Source organism: Triticum aestivum, chromosome 7B, assembly GCF_018294505.1.
Source record: "Triticum aestivum cultivar Chinese Spring chromosome 7B, IWGSC CS RefSeq v2.1, whole genome shotgun sequence".
Lineage (NCBI taxonomy): Eukaryota > Viridiplantae > Streptophyta > Magnoliopsida > Poales > Poaceae > Triticum > Triticum aestivum.
In genome coordinates this window covers 45,709,870-45,735,348 of record NC_057813.1, presented here as the reverse complement: position 1 = coordinate 45,735,348, position 25,479 = coordinate 45,709,870, and the positions used below count along the sequence as shown (strand labels likewise).

Sequence of the window (25,479 nt, the reverse complement as noted above, 5' to 3'; positions counted from 1 at the left end):
TCTTTGTTTCGGTCTCTGCCACAGCACCTGCCACCGCTGAATGAAGAAAACAGTTTCGAAGAACAAGTTAAAAGGAGAAGAATTCGTTTGTTAAACTTCATGATTCCCCTAAGAGAAACTTAACATATGTGGGTGAATCAAAAACCTCATATAAACCATAACACACACACACACACACACACACACACACACACACACACACCTGGTGGGGTGTTGAAACTCATGTAGAGAAAGAGGCTCTGAAGAACATATCGCCGGAATGCAAAATTACTCGACAACTTCCTCGACCTCAAGGACTTGAGATCAATTGTGAATGCACCGAGATCCGTGGCCGCAATGATGATGTCCGTGCCCTCCACACAGCCAACCAACTTCACTGATTTCGAGCTCCTGGGATTGCCAATTGGGACAAGTGTCTTGAGGTCAATTTCTCTGAGTTGGATCAGCGACGCTACTCCATCAACACTAACCTCCACTAACCACATGGAGCATACCTTGTCCTTGCCTAGGTTGACGAGCCCCAACCGACTATCATCCGGCGAAATGAGGATGGGGTTCTGACAGCTCACACACAACCCTGGAAGACGAATGACTGATAGACGATGCCTAACCAAGTCATACTTGAGAATTAAAATTCCCTGATCCCAAAGGAGGAAGTGGAGCGCTTGTCCGACAAGGACACTAGGCCTTCCAACGATGGAGGCTCCAAATCTTCCAACGCCACCTATGTGAATAGAGGTCGGTGAGGTCCACTCTCGGGTCTCTGATGAGTATACAGAAGCCCACACGTGGCTCATATATAATTGTCATCCTGGATCTCATCATCCTCATCCTGCTCGTCAAGGCTGATGAAAACCACGAAAAATGGGCCCAAGTTGCAGGCAGCGTGGTTGCAGCCATCCAACGCACATAGCACCGTGCCCCGATAGCTTGAGCCGTTGATGTCAGGGTCGAAGATGTCAAGACCGCGCAACTTCGTTCGGCTTCCCGACACCGGGTCCCAGACGACCATCTTCAAGGTTCCTTCCTCCTCCTCCACATCTAAATCTCCTTCCTCCTCCGCATCATCTTGTTTTTCCTCCTCCTCCTTGCCAGCTTTCTCCCCTTCATTTTCCTTCTCATCCTCCGCCTCATCCCAGTCACACTCAAGAAGAACGCGGCCATGGTGGCAGTCCATCACTAAACTCTCCCGCCGATCGGGATTGCGGGGGCAGAAGTTTGTCGTGGGAACGAAGCGCTCGACGGTGTCTTCCCAGCTTTGTAAGAAGCCTAGGATGGGAGGAGTTCTGTGCAAGGTGAGGTAGCGGCTGCGGAAGCCGTTGCCGGAGAGAAGGCGGCACCAAGGCTTGCAGGCGAGGGAGGCGCGTATGAGTACAGCGGGCTCCTCCGGCAGGATGCGGATGAGGATCTCCTCCACGAGCTCTTCCATCTCCCACAGCTCCCGCACGAGCGGCGCCATCATGGTCGCAAAGTTCTTTGACGGAGAAAGAAACCACAGCGTGGGTTAGCAGGATCGGTCTGGCCATTTCCTTAGCCCTGCGTCATCTTATATACTCCGATGCGATTACAAAATAAATTATGCCTCGGGCCGTGATGGAATGGAGCACGACGTGCTCAGTTCCCAAACAATTTTCGTCAAACCATGCATGCACTGAACCGTCACCTAGGAACTCTCCATCTCTCACTAATAAATATATTCAGCATGCTTTCCATGGATGCAAAACTGCTCAAATTTGTTTGGTTTCCCACTGGTTATTTTTCTCGTTCGTACAAGAATTTGTCAAGCAATGTGCATGCGACCGTACGGTTTCACACTGGCCAGCCAAACAGACGCTTGGTCTAGGCAGTAGGCAAAAGAACGGACAACTTCCAGGTCCCGTCTGTTCAGTTGGGCTTCCATAGTTCGTAACACACAGGTACATGGGTAGATTTCATATAAGTTTCATGTAGCTGGTCTCTATTCATCCATCCAGAACTAAAATGGATGAACCAGATTTGGTTTCATATTAATGAAAAGTAAATTGGAAAGCAAAAACCACCACAACTGGGGACCCTAGTTCAGAAAGCTGCCACCTTTTGTTTTCTTTTTTAATTCTACAAGCGGTTCAGTTAGGAAAGGAGAGAAAAACAAAGCAATGCCAAGAGCTCCATCAAGTGTTCATCGATAGACGAAGCTCTCTCTTTTTCATCTCGTGCCTAATGTAACAAAAGATTAGCTCTTTTTTTCTTCTCGCGAACCACTGGAGCGCCCGGCGTCCAGAAGAGCAAAGCTCATTTTCAAAACAGGGTCAAGCGGCGCATTAAAAAGGGCTGGCCCGTTGAAAGGACGCTTACTTTGCAAACGAAAATTAGAATCAGTAAGGGTTCTCCGTACGAAGTGAGTGTACAACTGGGTCGCATGATTGTTTTGACAGTTTTTAAATAACGCTAATTGGACGATTTGCCGCGTCTGAGTGCAAACCTGACGGATGGGGCCCGCTGTCGGGCGCCACGTGCCCAGGGCGAGACGGCGCCCGTGAAGCGCTGTTAGACAGCGTCGGAGAAAACCTAACAAGCCAGTCGAACCCAACCCGTTCGTCCATTCTCCTCTCTCTCTCTCTCTCTCTCTCTCTCTCTCTCTCTCTCTCTCTCTCGCTTAGGTCTCTGCCGCCGCCTGTGCCCCCGCTTCCGCTACTCATTCTCGCCGCCGGCCGCCACAACCACGGTCTGCTGGAACGACGGCGAAGCTAGTAGCGATGACTCAGTTTCACCCTCTCTTCAACGAGTACGCGGACGAATCCTATGTGAGTCTCTCTTCTGTGACAATTATGGTTGGTTTTCTTTGATTTGAGATTTGTTTTCACCGATTTGATTTGGGATTTGAGCATCTAGTCTATCAGAACTATTGTTTATCCCATGGATAATTGTTGACCCGAAATGGTGTGGCATTGTTGCCGGAGGACCGATGTACAGTCACAACGCGACGGTGGAAAGGGCTGTTGTATTCCAAGGCATCAACATTGGATGTAGGTTTTATGGATGCACTAATGGGGTGCACAGGTCCTCTGTTTGATCTTCAAGCTAGTAGAAGATTATGCAGGTCCTCTTTTTAGTTCTTATGAATTTAGGTTCAGACTGATATGGACAATATATGTTTCTGTTTCTTTGTTAACTGAACATTTGGTGTAGCTCAAGTCTATTTGCTTGTTGCAAATCCTTTATTAGTAACGGAGTGCAAGTCAAGAAGCAATCGAGGCGGCCAGGAGATAGGAGGGCGCGCCCACCCCTTCTGGGCGCGCCCCCTGTCTCCTGGGCCCCTCGAGCGGCCACCAATGTACTTCTTCCTACTATATATACCTTCGTACCCCGAAAACATCCAGAGAGCCACCGAAGAAATATTTCCGCCACCGTAACCTTCTGTATCCGCGAGATCCCATCTTGGAGCCGTCGTCGGCGTTCTGCCGGAGGGGGAATCCACCACGGAGGGCTTCTATATCAACACCATAGCCCTTCCGATGAGTTGTGAGTAGTTTACCACAGACCTTCGGGTCCATAGTTATTAGCTAGATGGCTTCTTCTCTCTTTTTGGATCTCACTACAATGTTCTCCCCCTCTCTTGTGGAGATCTATTCGATGTAAACTCTTTTTGCGGTGTGTTTGTCCAGATCAGATGAATTGTGGGTTTATGATCAAGATTATCTATGAGAAATAATTGAATCTTCTCTGAATTCTTTTATGTATGATTGAGTTATCTTTGCAAGTCTCTTCGAATTATCAGTTTGGTTTGGCCTACTAGATTGATCTTTCTTGCCATGGGAGAAGTGCTTAGCTTTGGGTTCAATCTTGCGGTGTCCTTACCTAGTGACAGAAAGGGTTGCAAGGCACGTATTGTATTGTTGCCACCGAGGATAAAAAGATGGGGTTTATATCATATTGCTTGAGTTTATCCCTCTACATCATGTCATCTTTCTTAATGCGTTACTCTGTTCTTATGAACTTAATACTCTAGATGCATGCTGGATAGCGGTTGATGTGTGGAGTAATAGTAGTAGATGCAGGCAGGAGTCGGTCTACTTGTCACGGACGTGATGCCTATATACATGATCATGCCTAGATAATCTCATAATTATTCACTTTTCTATCAATTGCTCGACAGTAATTTGTTCACCCACCGTAATACTTGTGCTATTTTGAGAGAAGCCACTAGTGAAACCTATGGCCCCCGGGTCTATCTTTTATCATATAAACTTTCAATCTACTTTTATTTGCATCTTTACTTTCTGCATCTATATTATAAAATACCAAAAATATATTTATCTTATCATATTATCTCTATCAGATCTCACTTTTGCAAGTGGCCGTGAAGGGATTGACAACCCCTTTATCGCGTTGGTTGCGAGTTCTTTGTTTGTTTGTGTAGGTGTGTGGGACTTTTGAGGAGCCTCCTACTGGATTGATACCTTAGTTCTCAAAAACCGAGGGAAATACTTACGCTACTATTGCTACATCACCCTTTCCTCTTCAAGTAAAACCAACGCAAGCTCAAGACGTAGCAAGAAGCATTTCTGGCGCCGTTGCCGGGGAGGTCTTCGCTCAAGTCAAGGCATACCAAGTACCCATCACAAACTCATCTCCCTCGCATTTACATTATTTGTCATTTGCCTCTCATTTTCCTCTCCCCCACTTCACCCTTGCCGTTTTATTTGCCCTCTCTTTCCCAATCTCTCTCTCTCTTTTTTGCTTGCCTTTTTCTGTTTGCTTGTGTGTTGGATTACTTGTCGCCATGGCGCAAAATAATACCAAATTGTGTGATTTCTCCAATACCAATAATAATGATTTCCTTAGTACTCCCATTGCTCCTCTTAATGATGTCGAGTCTTGTGAAATCAATGCTGCTTTGCTGAATCTTGTTATGAAAGATCAATTCTCCAGCCTTCCTAGTGAAGATGCCGCTACCCATCTAAACAACTTTGTTGATTTGTGTGAGATGCAAAAGAAAAATGATATGGATAATGATATTGTTAAATTGAAGTTATTTCAGTTTTCATTTAGAGATCGTGCTAAAGTTTGGTTTTCGTCTTTGCCTAAAAATAGTATTGGTTCTTGGAACAAGTGCAAAGATGCTTTTATCTCTAAGTATTTTCCTCCCGCTAAGATCATCTCCCTTAGGAATGATATTATGAATTTTAAACAACTTGATCATGAGCATGTTGCCCAATCTTGAGAAAGAATGAAATTGACGATTCGCAATTGCCCTACTCATGGTTTGAATTTATGGATGATCATACAAAAATTTTATGCCGGATTAAACTTTGCTTCTAGAAATCTTTTAGATTCGGCCGCCGGAGGCACGTTTATGGAAACCACTTTAGGAGATGCTACAAAACTTCTTGATAATATTATGGCTAATTATTCTGAATGGCACACTAAACGATCTACTAGTAAAAAAGTGCATGCTATAGAAGAAATTAATGTTTTGAGTGGAAAGATGGATGTGCTTATGAGATTGTTTGCTACTAAGAGTACTTCCATTGATCCCAATGATATGCCTTTATCTACCTTGATTGAGAATAATAATGAATCTATGGATGTAAATTTTGTTGGTAGGAATAGTTTTGGAAACAATGCTTATAGAGGAAACTTTAATTCTAGACTGTTCCCTAGTAATTCCTCTAATAATTATGGAAATTCCTACAATAATTCTTATGGTAATTTCAATAATATGCCCTCTGATTTTGAGAATAGTGTGAAAGAATTTATGATTTCTCAAAAGAATTTTAATGCTTTGCTCGAAGAAAAATTGCTCAAAGTTGATGATTTGGCTAGGAACGTTGATAGACTTTCGCTTGATGTTGATTCTCTTAAACTTAGGTCCACTCCTCTTATGCATGATATCAATGAGTCTCTCAAAGCCATGATAATTTCCATTGACGAGTGCAAATAAAGAACCGCTAGATTGCATGCTAAGAAAGATTGCTATGTTAAAGCTTGTTCTTCTAGTTTCCATGAAAATAATGATGAAGATCTTAAAGTTATTGATGCGTCTCCTATTAGATCTTTGTTTTGCAATATGAATCTTGATAATAATGAAACTGGAGATGAGTCAACTTTATTTAGAAGGTGTCCCAAAAATTCGGAGTTTTTAGATCTTGATGCTAAATTTGGTAAAAGTGGGATTGGAGAGGTCATGACTATAAATAGTATTGAACCCACTATCTCGGATTTCAAGGAATTTGATTATGATAATTGTTCTTTAGAAAGTTGTATTTCCTTGTTGCAATCCGTTGTTAATTCTCCTCATGCTTATAGTCAAAATAAAGCTTTTACCAAACATATCGTTGATGCCTTGATGCAATCTTTTGATGAAAAACTTAATTTGGAAGTTTATATACCTAGAAAACTTAATGATGAGTGGGAACCTACTATAAAGATTAAAATTAAAGATCATGAGTGTTTTTCTTTGTGTGATTTGGGTGCTAGTGTTTCCACGATTCCGAAAACTTTATGTGATATTCTAGGTTTCCATGATCTTGATGATTGCTTTTTAAATTTGCACCTTGCGGATTCCACCATTAAAAAGCCAATGGGAAGGATCAATGATGTTCTCATTGTTGCAAATAGAAATTTGGTACCCGTAGATTTTATCGTTCTTGATATAGATTGTAATCTTTCTTGCCCTATTATTCTTGGTAGACCTTTCCTTAGAACGATTGGTGCGATTATTGATATGAAGGAAGGGAATATTAGATTCCAATTTGCATTAAAGAAAGGCATGGAGCACTTTCCAAGAAAGAAAATTAAATTACCTTATGAATCTATCATGCGAGCTACCTATGAATCAAGTGCCAAAGATGGCACTAGTTAAATCTATCTTCGTTTTTATGCCTAGCTAGGGGCGTTAAACAATAGCGCTAGTTGGGAGGCAACCCAATTTTCTTTGTGTTTCTTGTTTTTATTCCTATTTAGTAATAAATTTTGCATCTACCTTCTGTTTAGATGTGTTTTCATGTTTTAATTAATGTTTGTGCCAAGTAGAACCTATAGGATAACCTATGATGATAGTTGATTTGATTCTGCTGAAAAACAAAAACTTTGCACTCAAGAGAAAAAATTCAATAAATCACAGAAACGTGCTTTTGCATTGATTCTTTTTTCTGCTGATCAATAAACAAATTGTCCAGGACGTTCTATTTTGGTAGGAATTTTAAAGTTCCAGAAGTTTGCGTTATTTATAGATTGCTACAGATTGTTCTGATTTTGACAGATTCTGTTTTTCGTGTGTTGTTTGCTTATTTTAATGCATCTATCTTCGCTTTTATGCCTAGCTAGGGGCGTTAAACGATATCGCTAGTTGGGAGGCAGCCCAATTTTCTTTGTGTTTCTTGTTTTTGTTCCTGTTTAGTAATAAATTTTGCATCTACCTTCTGTTTAGATGTGTTTTCATGTTTTAATTAGTGTTTGTGCCAAGTAGAACCTATAGGATAACCTATGATGATAGTTGATTTGATTCTGCTGAAAAACAGAAACTTTGTGCTCAAGAGAAAAAATTCAATAAATCACAGAAACGTGCTTTTGCATTGATTCTTTTTCTGCTGATCAATAAACAAATTGTCCAGGACGTTCTATTTTGGTAGGAATTTTAAAGTTCCAGAAGTTTGCGTTATTTACAGATTGCTACACACTATTTTGTTTTTGACAGATTCTGTTTTTCGTGTGTTGTTTGCTTATTTTAATGCATCTATCTTCGCTTTTATGCCTAGCTAGGGGCGTTAAACGATAGCGCTAGTCGGGAGGCAACCCAATTTTCTTTGTGTTTCTTGTTTTTGATCCTGTTTAGTAATAAATTTTACATCTACCTTCTATTTAGATGTGTTTTCATGTTTTAGTTAGTGTTTGTGCCAAGTAGAACCTATAGGATAACCTATGATGATAGTTGATTTGATTCTGCTGAAAAACAGAAACTTTGCGCTCAAGAGAAAAAATTCAATAAATCCCAGAAACATGCTTTTGCATTGATTCTTTTTTCTGCTGATCAATAAACAAATTGTCCAGGACGTTCTATTTTGGTAGGAATTTTAAAGTTCCAGAAGTTTGCGTTATTTACAGATTGCTACAGGCTGTTCTGTTTTTGACAGATTCTATTTTTCGTGTGTTGTTTGCTTATTTTGATGCATCTATGGCTATTATTAAGTGGTATGAACCATAGAGAACTTGGAATACAGTAGGTTTAACACCAATATAAATTAAGAATGAATTTATTATAGTATCTTATGTGGTGGTTTTGTTTTCTTTCACTAACGGAGCTTATGAAATTTCCTGTTGAGTTTTGTGTTGTGAAGTTTTCAAGTTTTGGTTAAAGATTTGATGGACTATGGAATAAAGAGTGGCAAAATCCTAAGCTTGGGGATGCCCAAGGAACCCCAAGATATTCAAAAATAGCCAAAAGCCTAAGCTTGGGGATGCCCCCGGAAGGCATCCCCTCTTTTGTCTTCGTTCATTGATAACTTTACTTGGAGCTATATTTTTATTTGCCACATGATATGTGTTTTGCTTGGAGCATCGTGTATTATATTAGTCTTTGTTTTTTAGTTTACCACAATCATCCTTGCTGTACACACCTTTTGGGAGAAGCTCACTTGATTAGAATTTATTAGAATATGCTATGTGCTTCACTTATATCTTTTGAGCTAGATAGTTTTTGCTCTAGTGCTTCACTTATATATTTTAGAGCATGGCGGGGGCTTAATTTTGTAGAAATTGCTAGTCTCTCATGCTTCACTTATAGTATTTTGAGAGTCTCTTAGAACAGCATGGTATTTTCAATTTGGTCTTAGAATGATGAGCATCCAAGTTGGGTATAATAAAAACTATTATAGAAAGTGCATTAAACACTAGGATCAATTTGATGCTTGATAATTGTTTGGAGATATAAAGGTAGTAATGTTAGGGTCCTGCTAGTGGGTAATTATGAAATTGAGAAATACTTGTGTTGAAGTTAGCAAGTCCGTAGCATGCATTAAAAGTTGTGTGACAAATTTGTTGCATGAGGTGCTCTTTTGATTGTCTTCCTTATGAGTGGCAGTCGGGGATGAGCGATGGTCTTTTCCTACCAATCTATCCCTCTAGGGGCATGCGTAGTAGTACTTTGCTTCGAGGGCTAAGTAGACTTTTGCAATAAGTATATGAGTTCTTTATGACTAATGTGAGTCCATGGATATACGCACACTCATCCTTCCATTTAGCTAGCCTCTATTATACCACGCAACTTTCGCCGGTAGCATGCACCCATTATTTACCTTCCTCAAAACAGCCACCATACCTACCTATTATGGCATTTCCATAGCCATTCCGAGATATATTTCCATGCAACTTTCCACCGTTCCATTTATTATGACACGCTCCATCATTGTCATATTGCTCTTTGCATGATCATGTAGTTGACATCGTATTTGTGGCAAAGCCACCTTCATAATTTTCATACATGTCGCTCTTGATTCATTGCATATCCCGGTACACCGCCGGAGGCATTCATATAGAGTCATACCTTGTTCTAGCTTTGAGTTGTAATTCTTGAGTTGTAAATCAATAAAAGTGTGACGATCTTCATTATTATAGCATTGTCCCAGTGAGGAAAGGATGATGAACACTATGATTCCCCCACAAGTCGGGATGGGACTTCGGACTTCATAAAAATAAAAGAGGCCAAAGAAGCCCATGAAATAAAAGAGGCCAAAAAGCCCACCAAAAAGAAAAAAAGAAAAAAAAAGAAAAAGAAAAAAATGAGAGAAAAAGAGAGAAGGGGCAATTGCTACTATCTCTTTTCCACACTTGTGCTTCAAAATAGCACCATGATCTTCATGATAGAGAGTCTCCTATGTTGTCACTTTCATATACTAGTGGGAATTTTTTATTATAGAACTTGGCTTGTATATTCCAATGATGGGCTTCCTCAAAATGCCCTAGGTCTTCGTGAGCAAGCAAGTTGGATGCACACCCACTAAGTTTATTTTGTTGAGCTTTCATACATTTATAGCTCTAGTGCATCCGTTGCATGGTAATCCCTACTCACTTACATTGATATCTATTAATGGGCATCTCCATAGCCCGTTGATACGCCTAGTTGATGTGGGACTATCTTCTCCCTTTTGTCCTTACAACCACCATCATATACCACCATAGTGTTATGTCCATGGCTTGCGCTCATGTATTGCGTAAAAGTTGAAAAAAAGCCGAAGCGCGTTAAAAAGTATGAACCAATTGCTCGGCTCGTTATCGGGGTTGTACATGATGGGAGTATTTTGTGTAATGAAAATGAAGCATGGCCTAACTATATGATATCGTAGGGATAAGCTTTCTTTGGCTATGCTATTTTGATAGGACATGATTATTTGTTAGCATGCTTTGAAGTATTATTATTTTTATGTTTTATAAGCTTTTATCTTGAATCAGTTGGATCTGAACATTCATGCCACAATAAAGAAAATTACATTGATAATTATGCTAGGTAGCATTCCACATCAAAAATTCTGTTTTTATCATTTACCTACTTGAGGACGAGCAGGAATTAAACTTGGGGATGCTTGATACGTCTCCAACGTATCTATAATTTTTGATTGTTCCATGCTATTATATTACCCCTTTTGGATGTTTATGGGTTTTATTTTACACATTTATATCATTTTTGGGACTAACCTGCTAACCGGAGGCCCAACCCGTATTGTTGTTTTGTTTTTTTTCTATTTCAGTATTTCGAAGAAAAGGAATATCAAACGGAGTCCAAACAGAATGAAACCTTCGGGAGCGTGATTTTTGGAACGAACATGATCCAGAGGACTTGGAGTGCAAGTCAAGAAGCAATCAAGGTGGATAGGAGATAGGAGGGCGCGCCCACCCCTCCTGGGCGCGCCCCCTGTCTCCTGGGCCCCTCGAGCGGCCACCGACGTACTTCTTCCTCCTATATATACCTTTGTACCCCGAAAACATCCAGAGAGCCACTGAAGAAATATTTCCGCCACCGTAACCTTCTTTTCCGCGAGATCCCATCTTGGAGCCGTCGTCGGCATTCTGCCGGAGGGGGAATCCACCACGGAGGGCTTCTACAGCAACACCATAGCCCTTCCGATGAGTTGTGAGTAGTTTACCACAGACCTTCGGGTCCATAGTTATTAGCTAGATGGCTTCTTCTCTCTTTTTGGATCTCAATACAATGTTCTCCCCCTCTCTTGTGGAGATCTATTCGATGTAAACTCTTTTTGCGGTGTGTTTGTCCAGATCAGATGAATTGTGGGGTTATGATCAAGTTTATCTATGAGAAATAATTGAATCTTCTCTGAATTCTTTTATGTATGATTGAGTTATCTTTGCAAGTCTCTTCGAATTATCAGTTTGGTTTGGCCTACTAGATTGATCTTTCTTGCCATGGGAGAAGTGCTTAGCTTTGGGTTCAATCTTGCGGTGTCCTTACCTAGTGACAGAAAGGGTTGCAAGGCACGTATTGTATTGTTGCCACCGAGGATAAAAAGATTGGGTTTATATTATATTGCTTGAGTTTATCCCTCTACATCATGCCATCTTTCTTAATGCGTTACTCTGTTCTTATGAACTTAATACTCTAGATGCATGCTGGATAGCGGTTGATGTGTGGAGTAATAGTAGTAGATGCAGGCAGGAGTCGGTCTACTTGTCACAGACGTGATGCCTATATACATGATCATGCCTAGATAATCTCATAATTATTCGCTTTTCTATCAATTGCTTGACAGTAATTTGTTCACCCACCGTAATACTTGTGCTATTTTGAGAGAAGCCACTAGTGAAACCTATGGCCCCCGGGTCTATCTTTTATCATATAAGCTTTCAATCTACTTTTATTTGCATCTTTACTTTCTGCATCTATATTATAAAATACCAAAAATATATTTATCTTATCATATTATCTCTATCAGATATCACTTTCGCAAGTGGTCGTGAAGGGATTGACAACCCCTTTATCGCGTTGGTTGCGAGTTCTTTGTTTGTTTGTGTAGGTGCGTGGGACTTTTGAGGAGCCTCCTACTGGATTGATACCTTGGTTCTCAAAAACTGAGGGAAATACTTACGCTACTATTGCTGCATCACCCTTTCCTCTTCGAAGAAAACCAACGCAAGCTCAAGACGTAGGAACGGTTGCATAGAGGCCATGGTTAACCAATAGGGTTGGTGCATTTCGTTGATGGTTTCTGAGAGGCTAGAATTACCAAATGGGGCCTCTAGGCAACCATCAACGAAAGGCATCAACCCTATTGGGTAAACGTGAACATCATATTCAACATTTTGATAGCAGCACAACAAGTTGACAAGGATATTCAACATCATATTAAACAACCATAACTAGTTGAATATCAACAACATAGCAAGTTCACCTTATCAAATTCAATAACAAGTTCCCCATAGCTTGCCAACATCACAACAAGTTCACAACAGTTTGACAACACCGTAAACAAGTTCTTACTTGCTAACACCACAGGAAGTACATAGGATTTCCAAAATGATCAAGACGGCAGGATTAACTTGCCAACACCACAACAACTGGAACTTGCTGTCTAATTACCACTAGCATATAAATAGTCCTTAAACTTGCTTTGCCTCTTCCTCACCCTTCTATCAGCACCTCTTGAAGAACCAGATGCACCTGGAGGAGAAAATGAAGACCTGGCAATCCTAGTTGGTGCAGATGGTTGTGTTGAAGCTGCAACCCTTGATAAAGAAGCTCTTGATGCAGTTGATTCAACTCTTGAAGCAACAAATGAAGTAGCGGTTGATTTAGCTCTTGAATCAGCAGTTGTTGCAACTCTTGGTCCAGTTGATGCAACAGGAACTCTTGGACCAGGTTTTGGTGTAGCTCTTGGACCTGTTGATGCAGTAGTAGCTCTAGCACTAGGATCTCTAGTAGATGGTGGAGGGCAAGATCTTGCTTCATGAAACATCAACAAAAATAGATCAAAGATGTGCATTAATTGTTCGTCGCAATATCAAAGATAAATCAAAGTAAAAAACTATTAATTCTTGGACCTTGTGCTTGTTCTTCCTAGCAACAAGGGTTGGCTTCAAAGGATCACCATAGTTTGTGTACCTATGCCCTTGTTTCCAACAGTCGCTATAAGTTATAGTTCCAAATATAGAAGTCTCCTTGGATTTTGGCACTTCAAATTGACCCTTCCTTCTATGAGTCTACTTTCTACCCTTCTTATTATGGAACACATGGAGTTTATGTCTCTTGTATATGTTCTCGTCCAGATGTCAGGTTCAGGAATATGGTAGATCATTGGCTTGTAAGCTTCTAAGTACATTGGTTTCTTGAAGAATTGATGGCAACATCTTCAGGTTATTGTTTTGATTTATAGATGGCAAAGACAACGTGGTTACAAGGTACACCTCTCATGTCCCATTTTCTACAGCCACATGCCCAATTCTTCAAGTTCACAACATAGGATTTCTCACCACTATTCACTTGATATAGATCTGGCCCCACCATCATAGCCTTGCAATTCCTAGCCAATTCATTTGAATCCTTTAGCATCTCTATATATGGGTAATTGTCCATCTAGCATCCCCCAATTCTTTTTTCATTGAATGCATCGGTTATCTTTGTGGATAATTATTGGAAGACTTTCTCCACTTCCAACGCTCGTGTGCAAGTGGACCAAAGCACCAAAGGGAAGGGGGTGATGGGGAATGGGGAGAATCATAGTCCGCAAAAAGAAAATGATTGTGCTGTTTGGAGCCTCCAGAGCGGGAGTATATTAAGATAAATGTTGATGCTAGTTTTGTGGAGAGATTGAGATCTGCTAGCGTTGGGGTTGTCGCTAGGAATCACCTGGGAGAAGTCCTGGTGTCTTCTTGGGATTTTATTCGAATGTGCTCCGGAGCGGAGGAGGCGGAACTTCGTGCGTGCCTCGACGGGCTGTACATTGATATTTCTCTTCACAAACCAATTATCTTGGAAACTGACTCCTCCTTTGCTGCATCTTTCCTAGCCAAAGAAACTGTGGACAGGTCTCCTTATGTGGATCTAAAAATGGAAGCGATCATCGCCTCCAAGTTTATTGTTGATCTCAAGATTGTTAAGATTGATAGGCAGGCTAACAAGGCGGCGCATGAGATAGCAAAATTTAGTTTTGATACCATGTCCGATGGTATTCTGTGTAATTCTGTTCCGCCCTGCGTGGCTAATTATGTAATGAACGATTGTAAGACTATTGTTATTTGATCAATATATGGGTGGAGTTTTTCAAAAAAAATAGACCTAGCCCCTTCAACTATTGTTTTAATGGGTTTGCCCTTAATACCGAAGATCATCCAATTGAACACCTCACTAATGTTGTTCACTACTAAATCAACTTTATAGTTGGTGTCCATGTTTCTACAAGAATTTCCTTGAGCCAGACCCCAGCCTCCTCACTTTTTTTTCTAATTACTTCCATTGCTTTATCAAACCCATTCCTAGTGCAAGAATAAGTTGTTGCATCCATATATTGCTTAAGTTCATCTCCTCTAAATCCAGTCACTGTTCAAGACATCTTCCGATATTCCGATAAATCGGCGAATTTATCGCTTACCATTGCCTGACCGATAAGATAAATCGGCTGATAAATCAGTCGATATGGCGATAAATCTGACGAGATGCTGATAAATTGGCCGATTTACCCCTTATCATGGGTTGACCGATAAGTTCCCGATAAGCGATATCCCCAACATTGAATCCAGTACTTTGAAAATTTGCATAATTATGCCTTAAACAATATCTTTGAGGGTAATTTGAAAATACTTGATGAATGGCATTAAGTAGACCTTGGTTACAGAAATGAAAATCCTAATTAAGTTTGCTAGAACTATGTTGTGCAACTACAACTGCTAACTAAAGCATCTCAATGAATATAGTAAGGAAATTCTAGCGTGGAAATAATTTAGAACATAAATTACTTCTGCCTGTCTGAAATAATTGTGTATTTTTCAAATTGTCCTGATTCTCCCCCAAAAACAATCTTCAGTTGAGTTAAAAACCAGCACCAAGTAGGAGTGTCCTCCTTCTCAACTACTCCAAAGGTCAATGGATATATATTATTGTTTTAATCTCTGCATGTGGCAGCTAAGATTTGTTTCTCGGGGACTTGACCTCTTAAAATACCCCCTACCAAATCCTCTCAAATACTTGCTCGTTTTCTTTTGCATAAACTATCTCTAGCAAGAACAGGTTCATTAAAAATTCTCTCCACCTTTATCAAAAAATTCCATGGGATTGATACATTTGCTGGCAGCGCCGCCGTACAGCATTGACCGCCGCCGCTGACCGTCACGGGTTAGTGTCTAGCGAGTTAGTGTAAGTTAATTCCCAGTACTTTCCATATTCCCTGCCAAACAAACAATTAGGCCCCTTCTCCCTCACCATCCAGCTTTGACGGATGGAGTTCAACAACAGATTAATCACCGGTGACACGAGTGGTAAAAAGATCTTCTGACAAACATGGTCTGAATTTTACAGCTCAAAACAGAGATAATAGATTATGTCCTTGATTTGCATGCCAACTTCCCTCACCCGATGTTTTCGACAATTCTCTGTACACGATAGACATTGGTCAGAATGATTTTACCTCCAACCTAGCATCCCAGGACATTGAGACTAGGAATCAAAATTCTTCAGCCAGATCTCAGGGACACCGGACAATACATGTAACTTTGGGTTGTATAGATAGGGGTTAGTATAATTTGAAATGATCAAAATAATCGACGCATTTGGCAAACTCCATCACGTATGGCACCTACTCAACTACTTGTAGAACTCATGGCATCTCCAAGGCGGACCCTAAAACCACCTACATACATCTGGACCGTGGAAGCCATCCAACACAGACATGTATCGGTCCGCCGAGCGGTCCTGACGTACTTTTCCGGCAAACCCGAGACAAACGTGGGTGGTGGGGGGGGGGGGGGGGGGGCTTTGCGCGAGTCTGGACAGCAGACACGTAAGACTCCGACAACCCCGCCCACCCAAAACCATTCCCGAACCCCACGCCTCCATCCTTCCCATTTTCTCTCCTTCCTTTTTTCTCTCTTGTCTTCGCTGCCGCTCCATCACCCTGGCCGCCACTCAACACCCCTGCCAGAACTCTACATCTCCGTCACCTCCAGCATTCCTGGCAGGCTCCATCCCGCTTCTCCTCCGTCGCCGTTCAACCCATCTCCTCCGAGCGCCCCACCAGGTACCATCCGCTGCTGCTATACTCACCATGTTCGCAACTGTTCGATGGAATTTTGATCAAAATTTGACCAAAAAATGGAAGTGTATAGAAAAAGTAGTTTTTTTTGTTTAGAAATGAACACTACCATGCTGAATTGCTGATCATTCACAGAAAGTTTCATATTTTTCTTTGCCAAAGAGATTAAAAAATACTAGGGAAATACATATTTAGCCTCGGTGTTGTGGCAGCTGACTAGGCGCTGAATAGTCGGTCAGCTCTACAAAACCAGTCAAAACCGACCACAAAACTGGTTTGAGGCACACAAGGTTGAAAGTTGTCCGTTTTTTAGAGTTTAGAGTTGTAATGTAGACAGTTTTGGAGTTCGAGGTTGTAGATTAAACTAAAACATGAGTTGAGGGTTGGAATATGCACTTCTCTTCTTGTTTTTCATAGGGGTATTTTGGCATTCTTGGTTTCAACTAGTGATAGTTTGTCCCTGCAAAAACTGGTTGCCCCCTTCGAGATGGCCGAGATCAAGGCGGCTATCGCCAGCCTCGACAGAACCAGCGCCCCGGGCCCCGATGGCCTTGGTCCGGGCTTCTACCAAGCCGCCTGGGAGCTGGTCTCCGGCGATGTGATGCGGTTGATGGAGGGGTTCTATCACAACTCCGTGAACCTCTCTTGTATCAACCGCGCGCATATTGTGCTGCTCCCCAAGGCCGAGGGGGTGCTCACTCCTGGTGGCTTCCGACCCATCTCGCTCCAGAACTGCGACATCAAGATCCCGTGCAAAGTTCTGACCATGCGCCTTCAACAACAGATCTCGGATGTGGTGGACGTGGACCAATCCGGGTTCATTAAGGGGCGGAGCATCTCCGAAAACTTTGTGTACGCAACGGAGATTGTCCAATGCTGCGAGAAACGCCGGGCGCCATCGCTGGTCCTGAAGCTCGACTTTGCCAAAGCCTTTGACTCCATCAACTGGGGGAGCCTTCGCCGGATTATGGAGGTGTGTGGCTTTCCGCCCCTCTGGTGCGACTGGATGGACTCCATCTTCCAGTCGTCCATGTCCGCGGTGGTGCTCAATGGCGTGCCCGGGCGATGGATCAAATGCAAGAAGGGGTTGCGGCAGGGGGACCCCATCTCCCCCTACCTGTTCCTCCTCGTCGCGGACGTGCTACAACAGATGATCAAGAGAGGTGGTGGGATGCGCCACCCCCTGTTCGCTGATGCGCCCCCGCTTGTCCTCCAGTATGCTGACGACACCATCATCATCATGCACGCGGAGCTGGGCGCGGTTCGTCGTCTCAAGGGCATCCTTGATGACTTCGCGGCTGCGACGGGGCTCGTCATCAACTTCCACAAAAGCACTGTCGCGCCCGTCTAGGTCCCCGAGGATGATCTTCGCGACATGATCCGTGAGTTAGGGTGCTGCGTTGGGAGCTTCCCTCAAATCTACCTCGGCCTGCCGCTCTCCAACCGCAAGCTCACCATGGACGACTTCCTTCCACTCATTGCCAAAGCTGAGCGCTACCTCTCCGGCTGGCGTGCTCAGCTTCTGTCCTTTGGGGGGCGCCTGGTGCTGCTCAATGCCGTACTGGACGCTCTCCCCACGTATGCCATGTCGGCGATGGAGGTCCCGCCCTCTGTCCTACGAGCGATCGACGCCCTGCGCCGCTCCTTCCTCTGGACCGCGACGGACAAAGCCTCTGGGGCCCAGTGTCTTGTTGCCTGGGAACGCGTCCTCCGTCCCAAGGAGGAGGGGGGACTGGGGGTTCGCGCCCTCCCGGTTCAGAACCGGTGCCTTCTGCTGAAGCTCCTTCACTGCCTTCACTCGCGCCAGGATGCGCCGTGGGCTCGCTGGGTCTGGGGCAAGTTGGGGCGATCGCTGCTAACATCCGCAACGGCGGTGACGCTCCCCGGGCCGCACTGGGCCTCCCTCGCCAAGCTTATGCCTGTGTACCGGGCGGTCACCGCTATCACACTCGGCGACGGGCGCACAACAGCGTTCTGGCTGGACTCCTGGCTGCCCGGTGGCGCCCTATCCGTCCAGATGAGCTCCCTCTTCTCGCACACCACCGCGCCGGCAGCCTCGGTTGCTCACGTCCGTCAACACGGGCTTGCTAGGGTCCTCGTCCCCCGCCTGAACCATGTGGGCGCCAGGGAGTGCGCGGTGCTCCTTCCAATCGTCCAGGCGCTTGCCCTCACTACGGAACCGGATGCCCGGACACTTCCCCCCAGCTGTGACAAGGGTACTGCGCTCTCCTCCGCCAGCCTCTACCATCTATGCCACTTTGGTGGGGTGCTTGCGCCATACACCGACTTTGTCTGGGAGAACTACGCTCCAAGTCGCGTCCGCTTCTTCGCCTGGCTCTTGGTCCAGGCCCGGATCCAGACCAGGGACGTCCTCCTGCGACAGCACATTGTGGAGGCAGCGGGGGCTGGCTGCCCCATCTGCTCAGCACCCCTGGAGTCGGCGTGCCATCTCATCTTCGGCTGTCCTTTTGCTCAGCGCTTTTGGTCTGTGGTGGGAGTCGCCTCCACGGTTCCATCCGTTGAGCTGCTGCACACTGTGTCGCCGCCTGCCTCGGTGCCGGAGCGAACGGGCTCGACCTTCCTCCTTCTCTGCTGCTGGCAACTTTGGAAGCACCGCAACACGGTGGTCTTCTAGGGGTTGCCCCCGTCACTCCCTAGGCTGCTGCAACTGTGTAGGGAGGACGTCGTACTGTGGCGGGTGCGTCTGCCTGCTGCTCTAAAGCAGGCATCTGATGCGTGGCTGGGCTGCCTGGCCGGCCCTCGAGATGCCTGATGCTTGCTGCCTTCCCCCCCCCCCCTCCTCCCCCATAAAATGTACTTGTACATGCTGGTGAACTGGGCGTTTTAGCCCCATATATGGAAATTCAGGTGGGGAAATCTCCCCCCCCCCCCCCCCCCTGAAAATTCAAAAAAAAATAGTTTGGCTATTTCTCATAAACAAACGCACAAATGACTAGTCTGTATAATTCCATCCTAAGTATTCCTCTCCACTGTCTGCATGCAAGTCCGTTAGTAATAATAGCATCGACGACGATCAGCTCTCCATCTCAACGACAATCTTGCCAGTGGCATGGCCTTCGATGCTGCTCTGCCACACCTTGCCTGCGTCGCTCAACGGGAACCTCGAGTCGATCACCGTCTTCAGCTTGTCTTCCTCGAGCAACCCGACCAAGAACTCCAGGTCTGCTTTGTTGAGCGACAAGAGCACCTGGGGCACGAGGCGCTTCTTGGAGAATGTTACCCTGTGCAGCACATATGTGAGTATGGATGAGAAGTTCGGGGTGATGTCTATCACTCTTCCAGCGTCACTCAGCAACGGCTGGAAAGACGACCAGCTGACACCGATGGCGCAGTGAACCACGCCGTCGTACTTCCGGCAGGAGGGGCTCTGCAGGGTCGCTCCCTCTGGGGTCCTGTAGTCCATCACCTCGTCTGCGCCCAGGCTCTTCACAAGATCCATGTTGCGGGCGCCGCAGGTGGCGGTAACATGAAGGTTCGCCAGCTTTGCAAGCTGCACCGCGTACAGGCCTACGCCACTGGAGGCAGCGGTGATCAGCACGTTGAGAGGCTTGCCGGTGCCGTCAAACTTGGCTCCAATGGACCTCAGCGCCTGGAGCGCAGTGCCTGCAGCAATGGGAAGGCCAGCACCCTCAGCCGCAGAAACCTTAGCTGGCCTTTTGACAGTCAGGTTTGCGGATGCTACAGCGTACTCTGCAAGTCCACCTCCATTCTGTAATAGCGAAAACATTGTCACATTAATGAGTTTACGGCGATATTTTTCAAAAAAATGAAGAGGATTGTTCTTAAACCTTCTTCTTTCTAAGTGTGAAGATGAAAAACATGGAAAGATGTTGTCATGAGTGAAGTTCACTTACAAGAGAGTTCAACTTGGCGACAACCTGATCACCCGCTGTGAGACCATTCACTCCGAGACCAACATCAACAATTACTCCTGCGACATCAGTCACTGCGGGAAAAGGAGCGGTAGAAATGCAGCTATTAGCACGTTGTTCGATGAATCAAGTAACGGAAAGGAGATTGCTTATCACAATTTTAATAGGCACACACACACACACACACACACACATATTATGTTTATCACAATGGAAAGGAAAGAGACACTCTAGATAGTTGTTAAAGGTGAAGAACCAAATAACATAGTAAGGCCCCGCTTGAAACACGGGATAGGAAAAATACAGAAATAGGAAAGGAAAACAACGTGCAAAAGATAAGAATTGAGAGCATAGGAAATACTGCAAGTATGCTGTTTGGAATGCAGGAATTGGGACATCACAGGAATCCTAAATGCACAGTCAAACACAGCCTTAAGCCCGGCCTGTGACTGAATCTTGCCAAAGAACATCCTACAATCACCCTTTCTCCACCACAAGTTCTTTCCTACCCCAGCTCCATCTTCTCCATGCACGGTTCCTTCTTTTCTCTCTCTGCTAGATTTTGCTCGAGCGGTTGTTGCAGCTGCAGTGCCTCGGTCTTATGCGACGAGACAGAAAAAATGAGGTTGGACTTGATGTTCGGAATCCTGTGAAATTCCTATAGAAGCGAGGGAAATCGATTCTGTCCTTCGCTTTTCCTACGACGGTTCCTGCCTTCCAAACGACAGGAAATTTTCCAATGAGAACAATGTTCCTATGGTTTTCCAGTGTTCCAAACGGGACCTAAGACACAAAGGAAATGAAAATACTGACAATTGATAAAACTGAAAGACAGACATCATAAAGTTCTCATAACTACCCTTGGTGCTATTTTGCTATCGACATAGGAAACCTGTTGAAGTATATTACCCGCCTCTCTTCATCCGGACTTTTGAATGAGTTTGTTGGAGCATGAATTCGTTTGTTTTTGCGGAAAAGCATGAATTCAATATGGTATCAGAGCCAAGAGGTCTTGAGTTTAAGACCTTGCCAACGCAGTATTAATAAAAATGATTCTGCGACATACATAAATCCCAAGTCTAAGGACTAATTAAGTCTAGACGTCAGGGGGTGTTGAAGTATATTGTCCGCCTCTCTCCATCAGTTTGGACTTTTGAATGAGTTGGCTGAAGCATGAATTCAATAAAACCTCGAAACAAAATTCATAATTGATCGAAAATGGCTAGCATCCACACAGTGACAATGTGACTGAGGGTAATTACCTGGAATAAAAGGCAGTCTACTAGGCAGCAGAGGCCGCAAGTCCCCTTTCTGTATCTTCCAGTCAAGTGGATTGACGGTTGCAGCTTGCAGTTTCAACAAGACCTCATTCTTCTTTGCTGAAGGGACGGGGACTTCTACATGCTGCATTAGAGAGATTTCAGAATCACATGGTTATAGGTTTTACCGGTTTATCTTCATGAAAGAAAGAAATCTTGATGTTTACTGTTTTTCTTTCTTTTCAAAAAACAAATTCCTTTGACTTGTTTGTTAAGCGGAAAAAACGTCAAGCTGCCAGGCAAATCTCTCTACGCCAAAATAGGGTTCTTGTGAAAAGAATCCCCTGTCAACCGATTGACTCACAATCAGTGCTCACACAACTGACTTGCTTATCTCAATATTTGGATTTAGAGGTGCCTACTCAGGCGTCAGAAGTTGAGGCCATAAGAACTGTCTCCAATGCTTTTCCAAGCATCTAACTCAGGCATGATCCCTCTTACCTTCTCTTTTCACATGAAAAGTAAGAGTATAAAATAATTCTTAGTCGTTGATCTCATTAATTAATGGCTTGATTAACTCTTACCTTCTTACCTCATATGTAAAAAAAGAGAAGGTAAGAGGGACCATGTTAAAATTTGCCAACTTTTAAATAATAAATTTCTAACTGGCTCACAAATCAGCACTCACCGAATATTTTGGGGATCCAGGAGTACTGAGTCATGATCACAATACAAAAACTATTACTCTCTATGTCCAAAAATAAATATCTCAACTTTGTTAATATAAAGTTGTACTAAACTTAAAACACTTATTTTGGACTAAGGGGTATTATTCAATGCTTTTTCCGAGGACCCAACACCAGGTATGTGCAACCTATTTAACTAATTTCACTGTGACATCTTAACTAGTCCTAAAGCCGGGTATACAAGAGAAAGAGAGAATATATCTGAGTTAATTACATACAAGTATCATAATTGGTATAGTGCTAGTGGAGTGGTACCACTTTTCGTAATTTTTGCAAGTCAACTGCATGTAAACACGTACTGACGGTGAAACTGGCCGGTGGGCCTGGCAAGGGCCCACGTGGCAGGTTATTTTGTGGGAAACCCCCTTGCTTTATACTTAATCACGCAAATGTGCCGAAAAAGACAAAAACAACACGCCCGTGCCAGCATTCGAACTCGAGACAAACCGAATGAAACGCACGAGCTAACAAGTAAGCCAACAAGCATGATTGCAAAATGGAAGCCAACGTATACTAAAATAATAGAAGCCTGTATTTAGATATAGGCATGTCGCTATTAGCATAAACCAACAAGCTAGACTTGTACCGTCGACCTTTCAAAGTCAACGATTTGGTGTTCAGATCAATCTTTCTGTCCGCATGATTAATCTCTGACAAAGTGCTGCTCTCCTGCTCTGTTACATATTATAAGAATACAGTGCAATTTTCAATACTAACATGGCATTGTTCTTCTTCTGATTGCTAATATGCTGCCCATACTACCGTGGAGGCCTCGGCGTTCTCAACACGGTCAAATTTGCGTGCGCCCTCCATCTACGTTGGTTATGGTTTGAATGGACGGAGCCGTCCAAGATGCGGGTTGACATGGGCAACCCTTATGATGAAAAGAACCGTGATTTCTTTTATGCCTCCGCTACTATCACTGTTGGAAATGGGTCCAAAACCCCTTTTTGGGAGGCGCCTTGGGCGCATGGCAGGAAGTCTATTGATATTGCGCCTCTCATCCACGAGGCTTTCATGAGAAAAAATAGGAAGGTGGGAGACGCTCTCAAGGAAGGAGCCTGGATCAACAAAATCAAGATAACTGCCAACTTCTCTATGACACACATTCGTCAATTTGTTGAACTTTGGCTTCTAATCTCAGATTTTCCGCTTGAGGAGCACGCAGAGGATGAGATTACTTCGGAGCACGCAGAGGATGAGAGTACTTCGAAGCACGCCACAGATGGTCAATACTCGGCAGCAGCGGCTTACTCCGCGCAATTTCTAAGAATGGTCCATTCTCCTATGGATCACATGGTTTGGAAGGCATGGCACCACCCAAGGTGAAATTTTTCGCTTGGCTCGCCATACAAGATCAAATCTAGACAGCCGATAGGTTGACCCGTCGTGGATGGCCAAATTGTCATCTCTGCCCCCTATGCAAAAGAGAACAAGAATCTAGGCTTCACCTTTTCGTCAAATGTCGATTGACCGGGCGCCTATGGAATTTGGTCAATGGGTGGATACATTTAGAAGATCTTGACACAACTACTTGGCACCTCGAGGACTCCATAATGGAATGGTGGGTAAATAGATCAAGCAAGAGCACCCCCAACCGGAAAGTCATGGCCTCCCTCACCATGCTAATGGGATAGACCATTTGAAACAAACGGAACGCCTGGGTCTTTCGACAAAAGAGTATGCCTCCAACAATTTTGCTCAACAACATCAAGTGTGAAGCTATTCTTTGGGTAACCACCGGGCAAAGAAATTGGGCAACGTCATACTGGAACAGTTTTCCATTACGAGGTGCAATTCAAACTCTATTCTCTCTTAATTAATATATGAGGCAAATCTTTTGCCTCGGTTTTGAAAAACTCCACCAAGAAAGAGGCCCAGGAAACAACTAACATAGATTGTAAAACAACATCTGTAAACTAATATAAGAACGTTTAGATCACTAAGGTAGGGAGTAGTTGCTAACTAATCAAATAGGCAGTGAATTAGGAGGTTTCCAGTGAATCAGCCATATCATCATTAGCACCAACCTCGATCGCCGACAAGAATAGAATACAGAGCAAACTCACAAGCTTTGGCCCTCTTTCCCCGCTATCCCGAATAAAAAGAACACGTACAGAGCTGCGGGTCCGGTAACTGTTAATTACCTTGAGGCTGGCGACGCCTCCGCCGCAGGCGTCGTAAAGCACGGCCCGCATCTTCGCCGGCGTCGTCGTTGGGGTGGTCATGTTGAAAGAAGATGGCCAACGGAGGGGAAGAAGCCTCGTGAGGGCTGTTTGTGTGTGCTTTAGCTGATACGTTGGGTTGGCTCTCTAGTTCTTATAATGGGGTGCACGTACGGCCTGTGTCTGGGCTGAGATTTATATACACACACGCGGACGCGAGGAATCCTGGGTTTGACTTTGGAAAACGTTTTACGTTGGCACGCCGGCCAAACGCTGGGCCGGTCGCTGGTCGCACCGCTCGATCGCTAGCGCAGCCCTCGCTGCTAAGCTACTTGCGCGCCGCGTGACCACTCAACTTTATCTTTTTTTCATCGCTGTTGACCGCTCAACCTCTCTCCCTCTAGGAGACGCTTCTCTTTCACGGATATGGTTAAAAAGTCTGAACCTTTGACTACAAAGCATTAAACAAACGAAATATGTATTTGGCAACCCTGTGCCAGATTGCAAAATCGCCACACTTGCAGGATGTCGTCCATTTGGAATCCAACGGACGCACGACATTCCAGCTATTCAGTTCCTTTCTTCTGTCGCTGGGTGGTGGGCCAAGCCCGATACGATACGCTCGAACCGTCTCGCCCGATACGCTCGAACCGTCTCGCCCGACGCGCACTAATCTGTCTCCCCGCTCCAGCTCTCTCTGTCTCCCCGCTCCCGCTCTCTCTGTCTCCGTCCACAGCGAGCGGCAGCGCGCCTTCTCCGGCCGATTCTCGGCGCTTGTTTTCCGTTCCACCGGTGAGTATGTACTCAATCTCGCTCACATCCGCCCCCAGTAGTTCGTGCGCCTCAAATCGACTGGTAACCGCGCGCCCGCTTCTCTGTCACTCCGCCCCCGCTCTCTCTTCGTCGACGGCGAGCGGCGGCGCCTTCTCCGAACGATTCGCGGTGTTAGTATTCTGTTCCACCGGCGAGTATCGACTCAATCACCCTCACATCCGCCCCCATTAGTTTTTGCTCTGTTTCTCGACGCCATCAGTGGCGGGATGTTCGTCGGGATGTTCACATGTTAGAACAGACTAGAAATGCGCCCAATGCGTTCAATTCGTGGTGCAGATGCTATTATTTAGCCCCTGTTTCGCATGCACGTCGTTCCAGTGATTAATTTGCCATTTTCGATTTTTGTGGCT

General features: G+C 44.3%; 1 protein-coding gene across 1 annotated transcript; it reads right to left on the bottom strand.

Annotated features, from left to right (window-relative positions):
• Window positions 1-19,136: 19,136 nt before the first annotated feature.
• LOC123160952 (chloroplast envelope quinone oxidoreductase homolog) lies at window positions 19,137-24,439 on the bottom strand. Its single transcript, XM_044578803.1, has 4 exons — window positions 24,278-24,439; window positions 21,388-21,529; window positions 20,108-20,199; window positions 19,137-19,962 (listed from the first exon to the last, which is right to left on the bottom strand). The coding sequence occupies exons 1-4, from the start codon at window positions 24,356-24,358 to the stop codon at window positions 19,267-19,269; spliced, it is 1,011 nt and encodes a 336-aa protein (XP_044434738.1). The 5' UTR covers window positions 24,359-24,439; the 3' UTR covers window positions 19,137-19,266.
• Between the last annotated feature and the right edge of the window lie 1,040 nt (window positions 24,440-25,479).